This window comes from Mercenaria mercenaria, chromosome 2 (genome assembly GCF_021730395.1).
Source record: "Mercenaria mercenaria strain notata chromosome 2, MADL_Memer_1, whole genome shotgun sequence".
Classification (NCBI taxonomy): domain Eukaryota; kingdom Metazoa; phylum Mollusca; class Bivalvia; order Venerida; family Veneridae; genus Mercenaria; species Mercenaria mercenaria.
Genome location: NC_069362.1, coordinates 75,231,451 through 75,252,591, shown reverse-complemented (window position 1 = coordinate 75,252,591; position 21,141 = coordinate 75,231,451). Strand labels below are relative to the sequence as shown.

Below are 21,141 nucleotides of genomic sequence, written 5' to 3'. Positions count from 1 at the left end.
GAATGTTCACCTTGATGATGACTAGATCAAGTTCAAAACAGGGTCACGTACCTTTGAAAACTAGGTCAATAGGTCAAATAATAGAAAAACCTTGTGACCTCTCTAGAGGCCATATTTTTCAATGGATCTTCATGAAAATTGGTCAGAATTTTTATCTTGATGATATCTAGATCAAATTCAAAACTGGGTCACATGAGCTCAAAAACTAGGTCACTATGTCAAATAATAGAAAAAACGACGTCATACTCAAAACTGGGTCATGTGGGAAGAGGTGAGCGATTCAGGACCATCATGGTCCTCTTGTTAGCTCGACTATTCATAGAATAGTGAGCTATTGCACTCGCCCATGCGTCGTCGTCGGCGTCGGCGTCTGCGTCCGCGTCCGCGTCCCGATTTTGGTTAAGGTTTTGTATGTAAGCTGGTATCTCAGTAACCACTTGTGGGAATGGATTGAAACTTCACACACTTATTGACTGTGACAAACTGACTTACATTGCACAGGTTCCATAACTCTATTTGCTTTTTTACAAAATTTAAAGCCCCTTTTTCGACTTAGAAATTTTGGTTTAAAGGGTTTTGTATGTAAGCTGGTAACTCAGTAACCACTTGTGGGAATGGATTGAAACTTCACACATTTATTCCTGTGATGAACTGATCTACATTGCACAGGTTCCATAACTCTATTTTGTTTTTTTTCAAAATTATGCCCCTTTTTCGACTTAAAAAATTTTTGGTTAGGTTTTGTATGTAAGCTGGTACCCTCAGTAGTTACTAATGGGAATGATTGAAACTTCATACATCTTCACTATCATGATTTGACATGCACTAAGCAAGTCCCATAACTCTACTCTCTTTTTTTTTCAAATTATGCCCCTTTTTCGACTTAGCAGTTTTTGGTTAAATTTTTGTATGTAAACTGATATCCCCAGTATCCACAAATTTGGGAATGGATTGAAACTTCACAAAACTTGTTCACTGTCATGATTAACATGCATTTGTGAAGGTCCCATAACTCTACTTGGCATTTTTACAAAATTATGCCCTTTGACTTAGCACTTTTTTGTTAAGTTTTTGTATGTAAGCGGGTATCTCAGTATCCAAAAATTTGGGAAAGGATTGAAACTTCACAACTTGTTCGCTGTCATGATATGACATGCAGTACAGAGGTTCAATACCTCTACTTTGCATTTACAAAATTATGCCCCTTTTTCAACTTGTATTCATTAAATTTTGACAAGGCTGTTGAATAGTCGAGCGTTGCTGTCCTCCAACAGCTCTTGTTTTTAATCTTGTTATCAGTCTGTCTGGCCAAAAGATTTTCAAAGAACTTGGGACTAATGTTAAGCATAGTGAAGTATGCAGTACACAACTTTCTGTCATGTCAGTTCTAGGTCAAATCAGAGTTCAGATAGGAAATGTATTGTGTCTTTTCAGTATCTTTTTACGCCTTCAAGGATTTTCAAACAACTTGCCACAAATGTTCACTATAGTTAGATGCCATACAAAAAGCATCTTCTGATCATCAAGGTTCAAGGTCACTGTAGGATGGTGAGATCAAAGGTCAAATGGGGGATAATGTAGAACTTTACCAAGTGAAATTTAGTCAATCTTCAAATACATCTTTTTGTGTCATTGTCAGTTATGTTACAATTCACTCTTCCATGAAGCCTTTTTGGGAGGCATGCATTTCTTTCAAAGGCAACCTCTAATTGAACTTACTGATTAGTGGAAATGATTCAGTCTAAATGAAAATCGATTCACTCTGATAAGACTTGCCTAGTTAATTGTTGTTTTTTTTAGCTCACCTGGGCACGAAGTGCTCAAGGTGAGGTATTGTGACTGGTCATTGTCCGGCGTCCATCGACATCCGGCGTGAACATTTGCCTTGTGAACACTCTAGAGGCCACAGTTGTGACCCAATCTTTATGAATATTGGTCAGAATGTTTGTCTTGATGATCTCTAGATCAGGCTTGAAACTGGGTCATGTGGGGTCAAAAACTAGGTCAACAGGTCAGATCAAAGGAGAAGCATGTGAACACTCTAGAGGCCACAGTTGTAACTCAATCTTTATGAAACTTGGTCAGAACGTTTGTCTTGATGATCACTAGGTCAAGTTTGAAACTGGGTCTTGTGTGGTCAAAAACTAGGTCACCAGGTCAAATCAAAGGAAAAGCTTGTGAACACTCTAGAGGCCACAGTTGTGACTCAATCTTTATGAAACTTGATCAGAATGTCTGTCTTGATGATCTCTAGTTCGGGTTTTTATCTGGGTCATGTGGGGTCAAAAACTAGGTCACACAGTTAAATCAAAGGAAAAGCTTGTGAACACTCTAGAGGCCACAGTTGTGACCCAATCTTTATGAAACTTGGTCAGAATGTTTGTCTTGATGATCTCTAGGTCAAGTTCGAAACTTGGTCATGTGTGGTCAAAAACTAGGTCAGTAGGCAAGGTCATAGGAAAAGCTTGTGGACACTCTAGAGGCCACAGTTGTGACCCGATCTTTATGAAATTTGGTCAGAATGTTTGCCTTGATGATCTCTAGGTCAAGTTTGAATCTAGGTCATGTGAGGTCAAAAACTAGGTCACCCAGTCAAATCAAAGGAAAAGCTTGTGAACACTCTAGAGGCCACAGTTGTGACTCAATCTTTATGAAACTTGGTCAGAATGTTTGTAATCATGAAGTCTTGGATGATTTCAAATCTGGGTCATGTTGGATTAAAAACCAGGTCACTAGGTCAAATTAAAGGAAAAGCTTGTATACACTCTAGAGGCCACTTTTTTGCTCCAATCTTCCCGAAACTTTTTCAGAATGTTTGTTTTCATGAAATGGACAAGTTTGAATCGGGTCATGTGGGGTAAAAAGCTAGTTCACTAGGTCAAATCAAAGAAAAATGCTGGTTTACACTCAAGAGGCCACGTTTTTTGGTCCAATCTTAATAAAAATTGGTCAGAATATTTGTCTCCATGAATCACTAGGTAAAACATGTTTACATTGTTATGGTGTGTTACTCAGGTGAGCGACCTAGGGCCATCTTGGCCCTCTTGTTTAGTTTTCTTACCCTTTCTATGCATATATTTCTTAAGAATGAATTTCTGTCTTTATTTTAAATAGCATAAAAATCCAATTAGGAAAGAAGTTATATTTGGTGGTATTAAGTTTAATGGTCATGTTTCAAGCATAGATGGTTTGCAATATAATTTTGATACAGTCATTATGAACTTTATTAATTTGTACATTTGCACCTGTTTATCAGTATTTAAAATGTTATTCACTAATAGAAAGCGCCATTACAGTTTAATTGTTAACTAATCACGGATTTAAATCTCCTTTAAGAAGTTGGTGAATTATATGACTATAAATCAAGTTTGTTTGACTATATTGTGAGACTTGCCTAGTTAACCTTTAGCATGCTAGATAAATTGTCGTCTGCTGGAAATGTCCTCTGCTAAAATTGTAAAGTTCATTCAATTTGCTCCAAAATTGGAAGAAATATTGTCAGAGTAGCAAACAGCTTGGAACTTGATCAGACGCCGATTTAATCGGCGTCTGATCTGGTTCCAAGCTGTTTGCAAAGACTGTTAAATTCGCCTGCAGCAGGCTAAGGGTTAATGTTGTGTTCTTTGTTTTTTTGCATGTGTTTTAGCTTGCCTGAACTTTGTTCTGGTTGAGCTATTAGTGTAGTGGATGGTCCGGCGTTAATCGTTTGGCGTCAACATTTTTTTTTAAAGCATCTCTCAAAGTACTGGTCAGAATTTATATCAGACTTAGTCAGTAGCATCCTTGCATGGACTTCTCTCAATTCTATTCAGACTGTTGCAGTTGACCCCTCTGAAGGGCTGTCAGAGCTATAAATAGAAAAAAACAAACTTTTAACATGAATTAGAATGTTTAGATGAATCACTAAATGGATCTTCATTTTAAGCTCATCTGATTTTTTGAGAAAAAAAAAAGATGAGTTATTGTCATCACTTGATCGGCGTCGGCATAGGTGTTGCCTGGTTAAGTTTTATGTTTAGGTCAGCTTTCCTCCTAAACTATCAAAGCTATTGCTTTAAAACTTGCAACACTTGTTCACCATCAATAGCTGACTCTGTACAGCAAGAAACATAACTCCATCCTGCTTTTTGCAAGAATTATGGCCCCTTTTGGACTTAGAAAATATCAGATTTCTTGGTTAAGTTTTATGTTTAGGTCAACTTTTATCCTAAACTATCAAAGCTATTGCTTTAAAACTTGGAGCAGTTATTCACCATTAACAGCTGACTCTGCACAGCAAGTACCATAACTCTACATTGCTTTTTGCAAGAATTATGGCCCCTTTTGGACTTAGAAAATCATGGGTAGGACAATATTTTCTATTATACAGAGACAAAAAAAATCAGATGAGCGTCTGCACCCGCAAGGCAGTGCTGTTGTACTTGACCTGTAGCATTCCTTGCATGGACCTTCTTCAAGGTTTGTGTAAATGATTCCTGTTAACCTCTTTAAGGAGCTACCAGAGCTAAAAATAGAATCTTTAAACAATTTCACATGAATCGCATGATGGATCTCCACCAGACTCGGTCTGTAGCGCATCTTTAGAGTATTTGAGTGATTCTGCTTGACTGTGGCTGTAAGAGCTTCAAAGGAAGAAGCTTTAAATAATTTCTTGCCATGAACCTCCTGATGGATGTTTGCCAAACTTGGCCAGAAGGATCCTCTCAAGCCTGTGCAAATGGATATGTTTGACTACCTCTTTCTTGCCAGGGTCATATCTATCATACTTCGGGATGATTGCTGTACTGAACAGAGCTGTTGAATTTTCTTGATACATGATTCATGATATATATTTAGGATTAAAAGGTCAAGGTCAGGTGAACGACATGAACGACTTGAGGGCTCTCAAATGGCCCTTTTGTTAAAAATAAACATCATTCTGTATAAAAAATCCAGTCTGATCAAACTTCTAATTTATAAAAAGAACTTTATTTCCAAATTTGTCAGGAAAAATAAACTTGGGTGCTTTAAATTTTCAGCCCGACTATACGAAGTATTTGGAGAGCTATCCTACTCACCCTGGTGTCGTCTTTCCACGTCCCTACCTTGGTTGAAGTTTTTTTTACACTTTCTCTTTTTTCTCCTTATCTCTGTAATTACTTGATGGATTTGCTTTAAACTTAAAATAGTTATTCCACCCACATCTTATGGCACAAGGGCCACAACTCTCACAGCAATATTTCATGAATTATTCCCCTTTTTACTTAGAATTTCAGGTTAAAGTTTTGATGCACTTTCACTCTATCTCAGTTATTCCTAAATGGATTTGATTCAAACTGAAAGTAGTTGTTCCACATCATCTCCCACATCATAAGACACAAGGCCCATAACTCTGGTACCAATATTTAATGAATAATCCCCCCTTTTACTTAGAATTTCAGGTTAAAGGTTTGATGCACTTTCACTGTATCTCAGTTATTACTAAATGGATTTGATTCAAACTTAAAATAGTTGTTCCACCTTATCACCCACATCATATGACACAAGGTGCATAACTCTGGCACCAATTGTTCATGAATTATGCCCCCTTTTACTTAGAATTTAAGGTTAATTTTGATGCATTTTCACCACATCTCAGTTATTACGAAATGCATTTAATCAAACTTGAAGTAGTTGTTCCACATCATCACCCACATCATACGCCACAAGATGCATAACTCTTGCACCAATATTTTATGAATTATGCCCCCTCTTTGCTTAGAATTATACTTATATAGTGTTTTGATACACTTTAACTTTACCTCTCTTATAACTTAATATTTTTGACACAGACTCAAGCTATTGTGCAATATCTTCATCCACCATTGGAGTCATTAAACACTCCAGTGACAGCTCCAGTTTCCTCAGATGTGCCCAGTTTCACTATCCAGCATTGAAATAGTCGAGCGCGCTGTCTCCTGTGACAGCTCTTGTTTGATCATTCTATGATCGTATTTTGAACTGAATAATTTTTTTTTACACATATATACAGTTCATAAATGTGTACCTTTGCACATATATATTTGTACTCAAATTATAACCAGTACTGGGAAACACAAAATAAAGTTTATTAGTTTGTTTTTCTACTTAATTAAGCAAAAAGAATTCGTTTAAACAGGAGTTTTTTTGTATAGGAATTATAAAGTATCCATTGCAAAAGTGAGTATACAGAAAGATACAAATGTTGTTGTGTAAGCTCTGCATGTGATGAGTGTTGTTTACCCTGACAATACCTGATTGTTAAAGCCATTATATGGACTAATTGTCAATTAAAAACCTGTTATCTATAACATGTAACTTGTGCTAACCTTAGTGAAAAGTTTAACAGTGTAATAACCTGTAAACAGAATAACATCCAATGTATGTAGTAGATAGAATATAGTTAAATTATTTGTAATGAGTATCTGAATTGTTCACATTCATTGCAGCTAGGTTTTTATTATCGGCAAATGGGATCTGGTAATGGTCTATGTATGTTTGTCAGTAACACTAAGGGATTTTGTTAAAACTTCACACAATGACAAAGGCCATTAAGAGGAAGTGCAGTGTGCAGAATAATTTACTCATGACACTGTCCAGAGCATTTATCTAAAACTATTTAAGGGATATTGTTTAAACTCCACAATGATAGAGGATATTTGGAGGAAATTTAGTGTCTCTACCATTTTTATTTTCTTAAATTATTTTCCTTCAGTAAATTTACAAAACTTAACGAGCACGGCAAAGAATAGTTAAAGGACTACGTTGTGTGTAAACCATAACTATTGCATACATATTGAACACAGTAGTTCGTGATAACTTGCTTTCTTCTCTAACTATTTTAAAATCAAATTCATTATTTCAAAATATTTCCTCTTTTTGGCCACCTTTTACACTGAACATTAATTTTGCTTCAGCAGGAGAATGGCCATGTCCAACATTGCTCTTGTTATCAAAGTTTTTTGTGCATGCCATGATCGGAAAATGCTATATGATTAGTGATCTGGTATATGAACCAAAAACATACCTGAAAAGAAAATTTTGATCTTAGAAATTTCAGAAATTCTTTACTGTGAGTAGAGATATGCTTACTTAACCTTGAACACAACAAAATGTCTTAATTCGTAAGGGAGAAATGGCAAGAAAGGGCAGTATGTTATTTAGAATCATTCAAAAAGTGTACTTGGTTCATAAGAGCAATGTTTGACTTGTATTTGAGGGCATAGCACTTTGCATAGACTGTTTACAGGTACATTGATATTATATATGGTTATTCTGTCCATTGTCAAGATGATGACCTACTCACAAATGCTAGAAAATAGAAGATTGTAATAAACTAACTTCTATTTGTGAATAATCGAGCCCCTATTCTGATCAAGTTCTATATTTTAGTTTCTCTCGAATTAGAGATTTTGGAAAAGGTCTGTCATGGACAGGTTGACTGTCATGTTTAAATCAATGTCAAAACTACTGTTTTAAAAATAGTTGGTATTTTGAGACACTTGGTATCCGTTATTTCTAGTATTTCTGGCATTTGCTGTGTAAACATTCATACAGGTACAACTTGTAAAACTTAGAATGAGATATTTAGAACAAGATATTTAGAGAAAATCATTGACCATTTTTAGAACTTGATGATACAGCATCAGTTGGAGAAGATGCCATCATTCAGGAACAAAAGAAGAAAGATGATGATACTATAGCTAGACTTGAAGCTTTTGGGGTAGAGGCTCAGTTAAAAAAGGCCCCAGAACCTCCGGTAACTGAGTCTGAGCCCCAGTTAGCCCAGCAACAAGTTGTTCTAGAATCATCTGTTGACCCACAGATGGAATCATCTGTCGATGCCAAGATAGATGCAAAACCCTCCGAAGGTAAAGCATGGCACAAGATACACGCATGTACACAAGATGTATTTCTACGTGATGTTCTGCATAGTGTTTATTCCTAATGAAGCTTTACATATCGTATTTTATATTAACATTTCACAAGTTTCAGCCTCTTTCAGTATATAATCCAGACAATGCAGCAGACGTTTCTGTAACCATGTTATGATTTTACTTTTCAGCATGTTCTTGTTATGTTTACTGTCTAGTATGTTTACTGTGGCATGTCCAAGTTATTTATTAGCAGTATAATGCTTAGTACAAGTAGGACTTCCAATAATTTCAGCTTATATACAATACAATCATAATTTCAATGTGCTTTGCTTGTAAAAGATAAAGTGAGAGCAAGGATTTAGACTTGTTCTATTGTCTGTAGCCTGGTGATCGCTCTAACCAGAGAATTTTGACAATCTTACTTATACATTGACAAGGGTTTCGTTATGGAAATATTCATATGTTAGAAGAACTCTAAATGCTACCTTAAAGACATTTGTGGCAGTTTTTAGCCCACCATCATCAGATGGTGGGCTATTCAAATCACTCTGCGTCCGTGGTCCGGCGTCCTTCCGTCCGTCCGTCCTTCCGTTAACAATTTCTCGTTATCGCATCTCCTCAGAAACTACCAGGGGGATTTTGACCAAACTTTGTCAGAATAATGTATTGGTACCCTAGTTGTGTCCCCCTGAAAATCAGACTGGTTCAACAATTTTTTAGTAAGTTATGGCCCTTTGTTTATTTCTATAATTTACATAGATTTATATAGGGAAAAACTTTAAAAATCTTCTTGTCCAAAACCACAGAGCCTAGGGCTTTGATATTTGGTATGAAGCATCATCTAGTGGTCCTCTACCAAGAAGATTCAAATTATTTCCCATGGGTCTTATATGGCCCCGCCCCGGGGGTCACATGGTTTATATAGACTTATATAGGGAAAAACTTTGAAAAACCTCTTGTCCAAAACCACAGGGCCTAGGGCTTTGATATTTTGTATGTGACATCATCTAGTGGTCTTCTACTAAGTTTGTTCAAATTATCCCCCTAGGGTCAAATATGGCCCCACCCCGGGGGTCACATGGTTTACATAGACTTATATAGAGAAAAACTTTGAAAATCTTCTTGTCCAAACCACAAAGCCTAGGGCTTTGATATTTGTAATGTAGCACCATCTAGTGGTTCTCTACCAAGTTTGTTAAAATATCCCCCTAGGGTCAAATATGGCCCCGCCCTGGGGGTCACATGGTTCATATAGAAATATATAGGGAAAAGCTTTTAAAAACTTCTTGTCAATAACCTACAACATTCAAATTTGGACCACATGTATGGTTTTGAGTGGCAAGATGAACCTTGACATGAGTTGACCTTGATTTTGACCTAGTGACCTACTTTCACATTTCTGTAGCTACAACCTTCAAATTTGGACCACATGCATAGTTTTGTGCACTGAAAAAAACTTCGACCTTGACATTGACCTAGTGACCTACTTTCACATTTTTGAAGGTACAGGCTTCAAATTTGGACCACATGAATAGTTTTGTGTTCCGAAATGAAATTTGACCTTGATTTTGACCCAGTGACCTACTTTCACATTTCTCAAGCTACAGCCTTCAAATTTGGACCACATGCATGGTTTTATGTACCGAAACAAACTTTGACCTTTACATTGACCTAGTGACCTACTTTCACATTTTTGAAGGTACAGGCTTCAAATTTGGACCACATGCATAGTTCTGTATTCCGAAATACAACTTGACCTTGATTTTGACCTAGTGACCTACTTTCACATTTCTCAAGCTACAGCCTTCAAATTTGGACCACATGCATGGTTTTGTGTACCGAAACAAACTTTGACCTTTACATTGACCTAGTGACCTACTTTCACATTTTTGAAGGTACAGGCTTCAAATTTGGACCACATGCATAGTTCTGTATTTCGAAATAAAATTTGACCTTGATTTTGATCTAGTGACCTACTTTTACATTTCTGTAGCTACAGCCTTCAAATTTGGACCACTTGCATAGTTTTGTGTTCCGAAATGAACTTTGACCTTAAGATTGACCTAGTGACCTACTTTTACATTTCTGTAGCTACAGGCTTCAAATTTAGACCACATGCATAGGATTGTGTACCAAAACAAACTTTGACCTTGACATTGACCTAGTGACCTACTTTCACATTTTTGAAGATACAGGCTTCAAATTTGGACCACATGCATAGATTTGTGTTGTGAAGTGAAATTTGACCTTGATTTTGACCTAGTGACCTACTTTCACATTTCTCAAGCTACAGCCTTCAAATTTGGACCACTTGCATAGTTTTGTGTACCGAAATAAACTTTGACCTTAAGATTGACCTAGTGACCTACTTTCAAATTTCTCAAACTACAGCCTTCAAACTTGATGCACATGCATAGTTTTGTGTACAAAGAACTTTGTCCTTGAAATTGATCTAGTGACCTACTTTCACATTTCTCAAGCTACATCTTTCGAATTTGGACCACATGCACAGTGTTGTGTACGGAAATGAAATTTGACCTTGAGCTAGTCATTAAGTCTTGAAATTTGGAACACTCAAAAATGGCACATTGGTGGGCGCCAAGATCACTCTGTGATCTCTTGTTTGTATGAGAAATGGGGCAAAAATTTCTCAATACATGTAATAGAATTTGTTCAAACTTTGTATATGAACACAGTTTCATGTTAGGAACAGAAAAATGCAAAAACAATCAAAGGTCACCGTGCTTGTTTAGGAGTTTTCTGCCTTAAAAACTGGATTTTTCTTCAAATTTGCATATTCAAGGGCAGATAACTCCTGAACAAGCATGGAGACCTTCGATTTTTTTTTCATAATTCTTTTTCTAACATGACTCTGTGTTCATATACAAAGTTTGAACAAATTCTATTATTAGGAATTTTTTTTTACCCAAAACTGCAGCATACGTACTTAACTTAACTTCCTATTCAAGCTTGCATGAAACATTACCTTAAAATGGTGACAAACAATGTTGAGTTATATTTTTGAAATCGGTATTAAAGCATGCTTACGGCAAGTCCAAATTCCAGCTTTTCATAAGTCATTATAATGCAATAATTTAAAAATGCTAGAACACTTTTTAGAATGTCTTAGAATGAATATCTCTTTACAAGAATCCACTTTGTTATGTGGTATTTACTTAGTCTATAGCTTATATTTTATATACAGTGAAACACCGCTCGCTCGAGTATCGATGACTCGAGCACCTGGGCTCGCTCGAGCAATTCATGTGGTCCCGACCGATTTCCTTCTATTTTCTATGTGAAATTACCATGGCTGGGTTGAGCATCGATAACTCGAACGCTCGAGCATGACACCTGGTCCTTGTGGATTAATTTACTCTTTGTTGTGTCTGGCAAACTCAAGTAGAGGTGTCAAAAATTTTCGCACCTTCGGCGGTCAATTTAAAATTTTCGCAGGCCATGCGAATTGCCGTGTGGTCTATTTCCCAACTCTCTTAAATGTTTGTTTGTTGGTATATTCAATTAATTATTGATGAAAGGTTGAAGAAAAGTTTTATTGATTAAATATTGATCAATTACAGATTGTTTTAGATTAAAGCAAGTATGTTATTACTTATTACATCTTTTCTGTGGGATCGAGAAGATAATTATGAGACATGAAAACAAAAAAAAGTCTTAGTTGTTTCTCCACATTTGCCATTTACAAATTACGTATTGAAACGCCTATCATAGGTAACCTTTTTAACACGTTTCTTGAAAATGTCATGAGTGTGTTATTATTACGCATCATTGGGTCGCTTGAAACCATGGGTAACTCGAGCATTTTGCTCATGCCCTTGCGACCTCGAGCGAGCGGTGTTTCAATGTAGTTGAAAATTTGAAAAAGAATACAGGGTTCCCTGATGTCTCTGTTTCTTGTAATATTGTCCAAAATGTACTTCAATAATTATTCTCGTATACTTTAAAGGTAGTACAAGAACAAAATATGTGTTATATTCACTACACACTGAAAAAGTAGATTTGGGTGGGGGGTGGGAGTTGGGCACAATAGCGCTAAATTCTGTCGATTCTAGAGGAGCTTGCAGCATGCAATGGTGCTTTGCACAGAGATATGGCACAAATTAGGACATGGCGCTTTTTAGTTAAAACTGCCTATGTGCGCTTCTGGCATGTGTACTCAAGATAATTAAACAGGAAGCAAAGTTGCATCAGGAAGGAGCCCTGTACCTTGTAGAATGTATATTTCACAATTTTGTGCATGTTATTTTCAATCTTTTTTATTGTGTAAGCGTTGGTTTTTTTACGTGCTTACAGAAAATTTGGAAGATGAAGAGGGGTTACTCACCCCACCCCCAAGTCCTGTGGAGAAATTTGTCCCAGGTATTCACAAACTCTATTGCACCACTTTTAACACTTGTTGTGTATGAGACGTTGCGTCAGTGTTGTTGTCTTGCACTCCTGTTGCTGTGACTTGCAGTTTGGTTGCCGGTTTCTTTCCTCATAACACAACACTGTCTCTGTTGCTTACACCCTGGCTGGCACAATACAAGGTCCTTCAGATCCCTTTTTGAATTTTTACTAATCAATATTTAACATTACAGCAACTTGCTGTATATGTCTTAAATATAATTTTAAACCAATTTTTTTCAGGTATCTTGTCTTTTTATGATCCTTGTATTTATAGGTAATGTTTAATTATGACATCCTGATTTTGAAGTCTTGTATTGTGTCACTCTAAGATTCTCTAGTTTATAGGTATTTCTTTAAAGCATGATTGTGTTCTTTACTGTTACTTAATGATTGTTTCTGGTTTCTTGCTAACTTTTGGCAGATTTGGTTGAAATGATTAACAAGTTTGTATACTAAAAATGGCACTTGTTGTCGAGCCCGCTTGCAGATTCAAAGACATAGTTGTCCAAATGGCTGTTCGGTATATGTGCGTGTGTCAGTGCGTGCGTCTGGATTTGTTTGTCCGGACCATAACTTTGACTTGCATGGAGCAATCTTGTTGTGCCCCCCATGAGTGGTGGGGGCATATAGATTTGGTCTTGTCGGTGCGTGCGTGCATCCATCTGTCAGAAGTTTGTGACGCGCCTAGCTCAAAAGTATTTGATATAAATTGGTGAAACCTTGCATGAGTCTTTATCATGATATGATCTTGCGCATCTCCTGTTTTTCGTCTGGCTCTGCCCCCTATTTCCAGAGTTATAGCCCCTGAAAAAGTAAAAAATGCACATTTTCACCTTGTGACGTGCCTAGCTCAAAAAGTATTTGATAGAAATTGATGAAAATTTGCACGGGTCTTTATCATAATATAAACTAACACACCTCCTATTTTTTGGCTGGCTCCACCCCCTATTTTTAAAGTTATGGCCCCTGAAATAGTCAAAAATGCACATTTTTACCTAATGACGTGCCTAGCTCAAAAAGTATTTGATGTAAATTCATGAAACCATGCATGAGTCTTTATCATGATGTGACCTTGCAAACTTGGCATTCTTGTTGAGAATCTTAGTGCTTGTTACAGAAGTATGGCCCTTGAAAAAGCCAAAATAGTGGATGTCTTGTTTGTGATTCTCATAGCTCAAAAAGTAGATGGCCTAGAATAATGAATCCTTTTTATAAAATGTATGTTGAGGCTGTTCCCCCTTTGATATTTGAATTATTGCCCCTTATTTGTGACAAATGTACCAGTGGGGGCACACCCCGTGTCCTACAGACACATTCTAGTTATACCCCCATTAGAAGAAGGAGGGGTATATTGTTTTGCAGATGTCGGTAGGTAGGTCGGTCAGTCTGTCGGTATGTAGACCAATCTGTTTCTGGATGATAACTCGAAAAGGCTTTGGTCTAGGATCATGAAAGTTGATAGGGAGGTTGGTCATGACCAGCAGATGACCCCTATTGATTTTGTGATTAGTAGGTCAAAGGCAAGGTCACGGTGAGCCGGAACAGTTAAACGGTTTCCGGATGATAACTCAAGAACCCTTGGGCCTAGGATCATGAAAATTGATAGGGAGGTTAAGCATGACCAGCAGATGACCCCTATTGATTTTGAGATCAGTAGGTCAAAGGTCAAGGTCACAGTGACCCGGAACAGTTAAACGGTTTCCGGATGATAGCTCAAAAATGCTTTAGTCCAGGATCATGAAAGTTGAAAGGGAGGTTGATCATGACCAGCAGATGACCCGTATTGATTTTGAGATCAGTAGGTCAAAGGTCAAGGTCATAGTGACCTGGAACAGTTAAACCGTTTCCTGACGATAACTGGAGAACACTTGGGGCTTAGGATCATGAAAGTTGATAGGAAGGTTAGTCATGACCAGCCGATAACCCCTATTGATTTTGAGGTCAGTAGGTCAAAGATCAAGGTCACAGTGACCCAGAACAGTTTAACGGTTTCTGGACGATAACTTGAGAACGCTTGGGCATAGGATCATGAAAGTTGATAGGGAAGTTGGTCTTGACCAGCAGATGACCCCTGTTGATTTTGAGGTCAGTAGGTCAAAGGTCACAGTGACCTGGAACAGTTAAACGGTTTCCGGATGATAACTCAAGAACCCTTTGGCCTAGGATCATGAAAATTGATAAGGGGGTTAAGCATGACCAGCAGATGACCCCTATTGATTTTGAGATCAGTAGGCCAAAGGTCATGGTCACAGTGACCCGGAACAGTTAAACAGTTTCCGGACAATAACTTGAGAATGCTTGGGCCTAGGACCACGAAACTTAATAGGGAGTTTGATCATGACCAGCAGATGACCCCTATAGATTTTGAGGTCAATAGGTCAAAGGTCACATTGACCCAGAACAGTAGAACTTTTGTGTACAGTGACCAAATCATTTCTGTTCCTTGTGCAATTACTGCATCAAGGGGGGCATTCGTTTTCTACGAGCTATTGTTTATATTTGGCATGAATGTTAACCTCAGTGAGACAGAGTTTCATGCGCAAACCCCAGGTTCCTATCTCAAAGGTCAAGGTCACAGTTGGAGGTCAAAGGTCATGTCAGATCTTATCCGGCCCATAACTTTGACATGCATTGAGGAATCTTGTTTATATTCTGCATGAATGTTTAACTCAATGAGACTGACTCTATCTCAAAGGTCAAGGTCACAGTTATGGGTCAAAGGGCGGGCTCGACATGTTGCCCATGGGCATCTAGTGCTCAAATAGTTATTGGTGTGGGAAATTATGTTCATTATCCTAGAAGTGAATGTAAAAATCAGTATGCTATTACTGTGTTAAATATTTTGAGAATTTATTGTTGGAGAATAGCTTAATAATTTTAAAAGCACATTACCAGCACTGTATTCAGAAACAGTAGTTGTATGAAGTTATTATTTTGGATTAAGGGCCATGTATATTTTAGATTTTCAAGAGTTACTTTATCTTTTTATGTCAGTAATGTTTGTCCAAATCTGAATATAACATTTTAGTAAACTGCTTGTTGTAAATGCTACCTAAATGGAAGTGTTCCAATTTTGGAGGTAGTAAAAATATATGTTTTTAGTTAGAATAAGTTCAGACTCTTGTGTCTCGTTGAATATTGAGGTTATGGCAAACATGAATTACTTTTGTATTTAATATAAGTACAAAGCAAACTGTTCTTGATGTTGGACATGAGCATAACAGTAGCAGTAGCTTTTATATTCAGCAGAAACTTTGCTTTATGTCCGCTTTTTGTGATGCTTATAATTGAGCCATGCCATGAGAAAACCAACATAGTGGCTTTGCGACCAGCATGGATCCAGACCAGCCTGCACATCCGCGCAGTCTGGTCAGGATCCATGCTGTTCGCTAACAGTTTCTCCAATTCCAATAGGCTTTAAAAGCGAACAGCATGGAGCCTGACCAGACTGCGCGGATGCGCAGGCTGGTCTGGATCCATGCTGGTCGCAAACCCACTATGTTGGTTTTCTCATGGCACGGCTCATATATTGTGTAATATTTGAAGTAAAGGGTGACACAAGCTGTTCATGATCTGTAATGACACATTGGTTCAGAAAAATTATTATCCTCTATTCTTCAAGTGCTAGTATAGGAATGATCAGTGGGTCTCTATGATAAGATGCCTTCCAGTTTAAAGCTTAATCCCAACCTTGGAACATTGCTTTTTGCTTACATGCTTTCAGCTATTTTGTTTGTTCAGTAACTTTTTTGTTGACATTGTAAGATGACGTTATATTATAATTAATTATGCTGTGTCCAAACTCGATGAATGAGTAAAGTACAGAAGTTTAGGTTAGTGGTTTTTTTTTTAAACATTTAGATGATACAGCATTTTTCCCCGAAAAAAAAGCTTTAATTAACCCTTTGTCTGTACGTCTGTCTGTCCATCCATCCAAAATTATGTCCAAGTCTTTGATGTAAAGTCATGAAATATTATAGGATTGTTGTTCACAATGTGAAGGTTTGTACCTGGTTTTTTTTTTGAGACTTTGAGATTTCACTTAACTGGATCCAAGTTGTGGCCCTTTACTTAATCAAAAATATGTGCAAAGGGCTAAAAGTTTATGTAGCATGTATCTCAAGAAGTATTTGACCTAGAGTCATGAAACATAATAGGATTGTTATTCAGCATGTTAAGTTACGCACCTGGGGATTTATTTTAGATTTAGGCCCCCTGTCCCATGTAACCATAATAATGATAGGAAATAGGGGCACCAGTGCCTTTTTGACACATATCTAACTCTAGCTTCAAAATCTCAATATATAAGATTATTGTATATATTTTAATGATTTACTTACATTAATAGTAATTTGATGCTGATGTGATGATTAATTTTGAAACAACATCATTCTGTCCTTTTCGCTTTGCGGTTTTGTACGCATTAAGAAAGTAGTTAACAGCCATTGCTTGTTAAAGTCTTTGCAAAGCCGCTGTTGCAGCCAGTTTCAGTAATATCTTTGTGCAGTTCTGAAATGTGACCTCCACTCACACTTTTGTGCTGAGACTACTTACTTTTGAATAACAGGATAACAAGTGGAGTTACTGAAGCTATTTTTTTCTATTGTAACACCATATTTTAGTGTTGTCTTTTTTTTACCTTTGAAACAATTTCAGTATCTGTTCAATGCTGAATTTATGTTTCAAATGATATTTGCACACTTTGTTAATTCTTTGTACATTTTTTTACTGCATTCATTTTAATATATTTTTTGTCTTCTATTTTTATTTTAATAAAAAATGACACTTTTAACTGCTTAAAATCAGTAGATTCATATAATTATTAACTAAAATCAAACTAATTAACTTTCTGGCTTGCAGGAAAAATATATTAGTGACAAAAACTATATTGATATTCAAAATCTGTTGATATTGCAAAACATTCGCATAGGATATAAAATCTTAAACGGATAATGAACTTGAGGCATATTACCTGCAGTTTTGTTAAGATATTTTACATGCATTTGAGCCCATTTGGAAAATTTTGTCTTCTTTCTTTAGGTAGTTTATGATATCCCTAGGAATCTCACTTAACTTTCAAGTATTCTTATACATTATATTTTGTCATATTATTTTCATAGACAGTCAAGTCTTGTATTAAAATTGCATCACTTTTTATGAACCATTCCTCATATTTTTGAAATTGTTTCCCATCATGCTCTCATATATCCACCAATCAGAAGCGAAAGAGGAAAAGCTCATGGAAGCTATTGAAAATGAGGCTGCACGGAATGAGCAGGAAGAGAGAACTAAATCTATTGGTGAAGTTGAAGAAACAACTGAAGAGCCTAAGGAAGGTGATATTGAAAGCAAACAACAAGACGAAACTGATGCCACTGTTGATGGTCCTACTGAGGTTGCTGAGGAAGAAATATCTGAATCAGTTACAGAAATTGAGGAAATATTTCAAGTTTCAGAGGATGGGGTTACCTGGAAAACAGTTAAAAAGATAACAACGATCACCCCTCGTGGTACAAGTGAGAGAGTTGTCGTTCTTGGAGGTATTTGATCACACATGGTTTTTACCTTGTATTACCTTCTTCAGTCCTGGTGTCTACTTTTCTTGCCATTTGTAATATTGTTGTAAAATGAACCAGTCCAGTCATAGAGTTATTGTTTCTACTGTAGCTGATGGTGTTTGGAGTACAGATCCAAGAGATCTTTAAAGTTTTATATTCCATGTTTAAGCGGCACTTTTGAAATCTTTGACTTGACAAAACTTACAAATAAGTATGATAAATTTTAAGCTAAAACATAGTGGAAGGATTTACGAGCAGATGTTGGTATTATATATAAGAATATTTAAATTAGTACTTTGAGAAATGTTGGTACTATGAGACTTGGTACTGGTTCATTAATTTATCATCTTTTGTGATTTTTGTTGTGTTCAGTATCTCAACTGTTTTGCTGTTTTCTTTCAATTTTATCAAGCTTATTTGTTGTGTCATTTTTCAGTCGGGAATAATTTTCTGTCCTTTGGACTCATTCCTACTGTGTTCAGTTCTAACAAGACCTCGTAAAATCTGAAAGAATCAATATAAGATCTGATCAAGGACACTGTGTTTGAAGTCATTTCATCCTCCACCTCTGATTTGGATGGAGAAGTTGGCAGTTCCTTGCGTAAAACAGGTCTTGTACAGAGTCTAGGAACACTGATTAGGTTAATTGCCCGCTGTTGCATAACTTAAATACTGTCGAAAAATGGTTCTAAACCCAAAACGAACCTAAGACCTAAGGACATCAGTCTGTCCTCCACTGTTTCATGTGAAGAAGTTGTGGTTTCTGAAATATTTTTTTCAACAGATTCAATATGATAAGTTACAGTCTTTAGTTAATTCAGTTTTCAATTTTTGTAATTTAGCCATTATGTTAATGCTTCGGGCAAATGTCCTGACCGATATATTAAATATTAAAATGAATGTTTATCACTACATAACAAAATGAATGTTTTAGTTAACACATATTAGAAAATACTGTTTATCTGGAGGTCATAGGTTTACCAAACACCATGAATAGTATCCGAGGTAAGGCATTTTCATTTCATGTACTACTATTAAAAGAATACCAATTGTCACGGCCAAGTTCTCCATTTCTTCAAGGAATACTATTTTCCCTGTGGTTCAGAATGCAATGGATACATGTTTTTAGGTGGAGTATAGTTGCAAACATTTTACTGAACTATACCTATGTGCATGAAAAAAAGTAAAACCAACCCAAAAGGCCTGTCAAAAGATCTGATCAGAATGCTGTATTTTTGTAAGACTTTAAGGCAGTCTTGTGATTTTTAGCTTTAAAATAGGTTTAGACTTTTGAATATTTTTTCAGTTGAAGTATTTTTTATATGTTAGCTACTTTATCAATTTATTGTGCTTGCATCTGAAATAATAAAGGACTTTTATTTAGTCTGAGAAGGATTTATATTTTCTTGGGGGAAAAAAATGGAGCTATGGCAGCTCCTGGTATTATCATACCCATTATGTAGATATTTTACGCAAGGTTTTGAACCATTTTAGATATATCTTGCGGTAATTGGTTTGTTGTATTTTATGTGCTAATTAGATATTCAAGCTTTTGGGATTTTTTTCTATTACAGCATTTATGTTAGAAACAAATAGTTTCTTTATATCCGGACTTGCGGAGGGTAGTTCAGCATGCCATTAAAAAGGCTTAATATCATATCTCAGTTTTTGAAGCTAATGTGTTATACTTTATGTTGCCTGCATCACAACATTAGGAACCCAGATGTCAGTTTTATGGAATATGTTAGATAGGGAGTTAGATAGCATAATTATGTAACACTGCTTTACATTGTGTTTATTTTTCTGGATTTTAAAACAAAACGTATTTTGTTGGTAAACTATTTGCTATTTTCCATTATTTATTCAGTATGGGTCAAGATGTGTCTTGCAGGCAACTAAAGTTTTAGAGAAAAAAAAGATTTATTGTATTATCACTATGAACTAATGTTTTACATGTAAGAACATAGACATGTAGTCTGCAGATTAAATTGTCACTGACATACATGTATAAGTATAATTCTAACCCTAACTTCATAATCACAAGTCAATGATACTATGTTGTGAATGTTTTAACCATGTATATTCTGTCAGTATTGTATATATGTATTTACTATGTAACTTATTGTAAACAGTTTTATACATTTATGTTGTTCAGCAGCTGAAGCCGCCAACTTAAATATTCACCATGATTGCTTTCAGTTTCATAACACAAGATATGGTTACACATGTTTATTTAAGTCATATAAAAACTTCAGATTGCTCTTGTAAGAGCTTCAGTTAATCAAATAGCTATTCTCATTATACATTTTATCATTAGTTATGAACATTAATTTTATAAAATTGTAAAACTTTCAGATGTTATGAGAAACCATGCCATTTATTTTATTGTTGAAAAAAAAACAATGTTGCTGCTGCGTAACAAATATGTTCTACGTTCAAACATATTCAAGAAATTTTCCATTTTGTAATTTCAGAAGAAGCGATACAGAAGGAGTCCGCCATCGATCAGCTTGCAGCTCGGCTGTCTGAACCTCCTGAAGACCAAACTGCTGAGGATAAACAAGATGCTGGAGAATCTGGTGTGTAACTATATATAGAACTGCTGTCATGTGACCTCAGTCATGTGATTTGGTCAGCTGACCTTGTCATGTGACTTGGATGATAAGTGACACCCAGCCTGGTCATGCAATCAGTTTATATATTTGGTCTCAGTGTATTTTATGGTTTAGTTTCTTTTATTTCTTTATTTAATGGAATATATTTGGAACAATTTGCATTTTGCTGATGCATAAAGTAAATAAGAGTTTAGAAACTAACTTCACATTATTAAAAGTTTACACTTAGAGACTACTGCACAAAGTTATGGCATGCAAATATAAGCAAACGATAGTAGTAGAAAACTGTGTTCACAAGGAAGCATACATTAAAATATATGGGTGGTTTAAAAATCGTTCAAGTCAAATGAAATTTGCCAGGCACCGTTAAAAAGTTGTCTTACAAATATCACATGGCAGTTAGACAATGTTACCACCAGCAAAGTTTTCCAAATATTTTAGCTTTACTTATAACTCCACAAGCAGTTGCTTAGGTTCATTATAAGTGCAAATACTCTTAAATTTTTTTACTCATTGTATTAGGTCATAGACTGTTGTAATCTTTGGTGTGTTTCTATACTATGTGAGTTAATATTCCAACTTTACGTGATCTCGTGCTCAGTGACTCAGGAATATCGTCGGTCACAAAACTGCCCTGCTTTTATTAACATCTAAAAACTGTTCTATGCAATTTCTGTAGAATTG

General features: G+C 36.1%; 1 protein-coding gene across 50 annotated transcripts in view; it reads left to right on the top strand.

The window, feature by feature from the left end:
- Nucleotides 1–21,141, top strand: part of LOC123564339 (titin homolog) — a 244,984-nt gene that overhangs the window by 135,125 nt on the left and 88,718 nt on the right. For 38 of the 50 annotated variants that reach the window (XM_053536978.1, XM_053536984.1, XM_053536998.1 and 35 more), the window contains 4 exons: nucleotides 7,626–7,868; nucleotides 12,189–12,254; nucleotides 17,504–17,824; nucleotides 20,317–20,421. In XM_053536978.1, the coding sequence (XP_053392953.1) occupies nucleotides 7,626–7,868; nucleotides 12,189–12,254; nucleotides 17,504–17,824; nucleotides 20,317–20,421 (735 nt within the window). The remainder of the gene's footprint in view (nucleotides 1–7,625; nucleotides 7,869–12,188; nucleotides 12,255–17,503; nucleotides 17,825–20,316; nucleotides 20,422–21,141) is intronic. The other 12 variants (XM_053536997.1, XM_053536995.1, XM_053537004.1 and 9 more) reach the window with 5 other exon arrangements.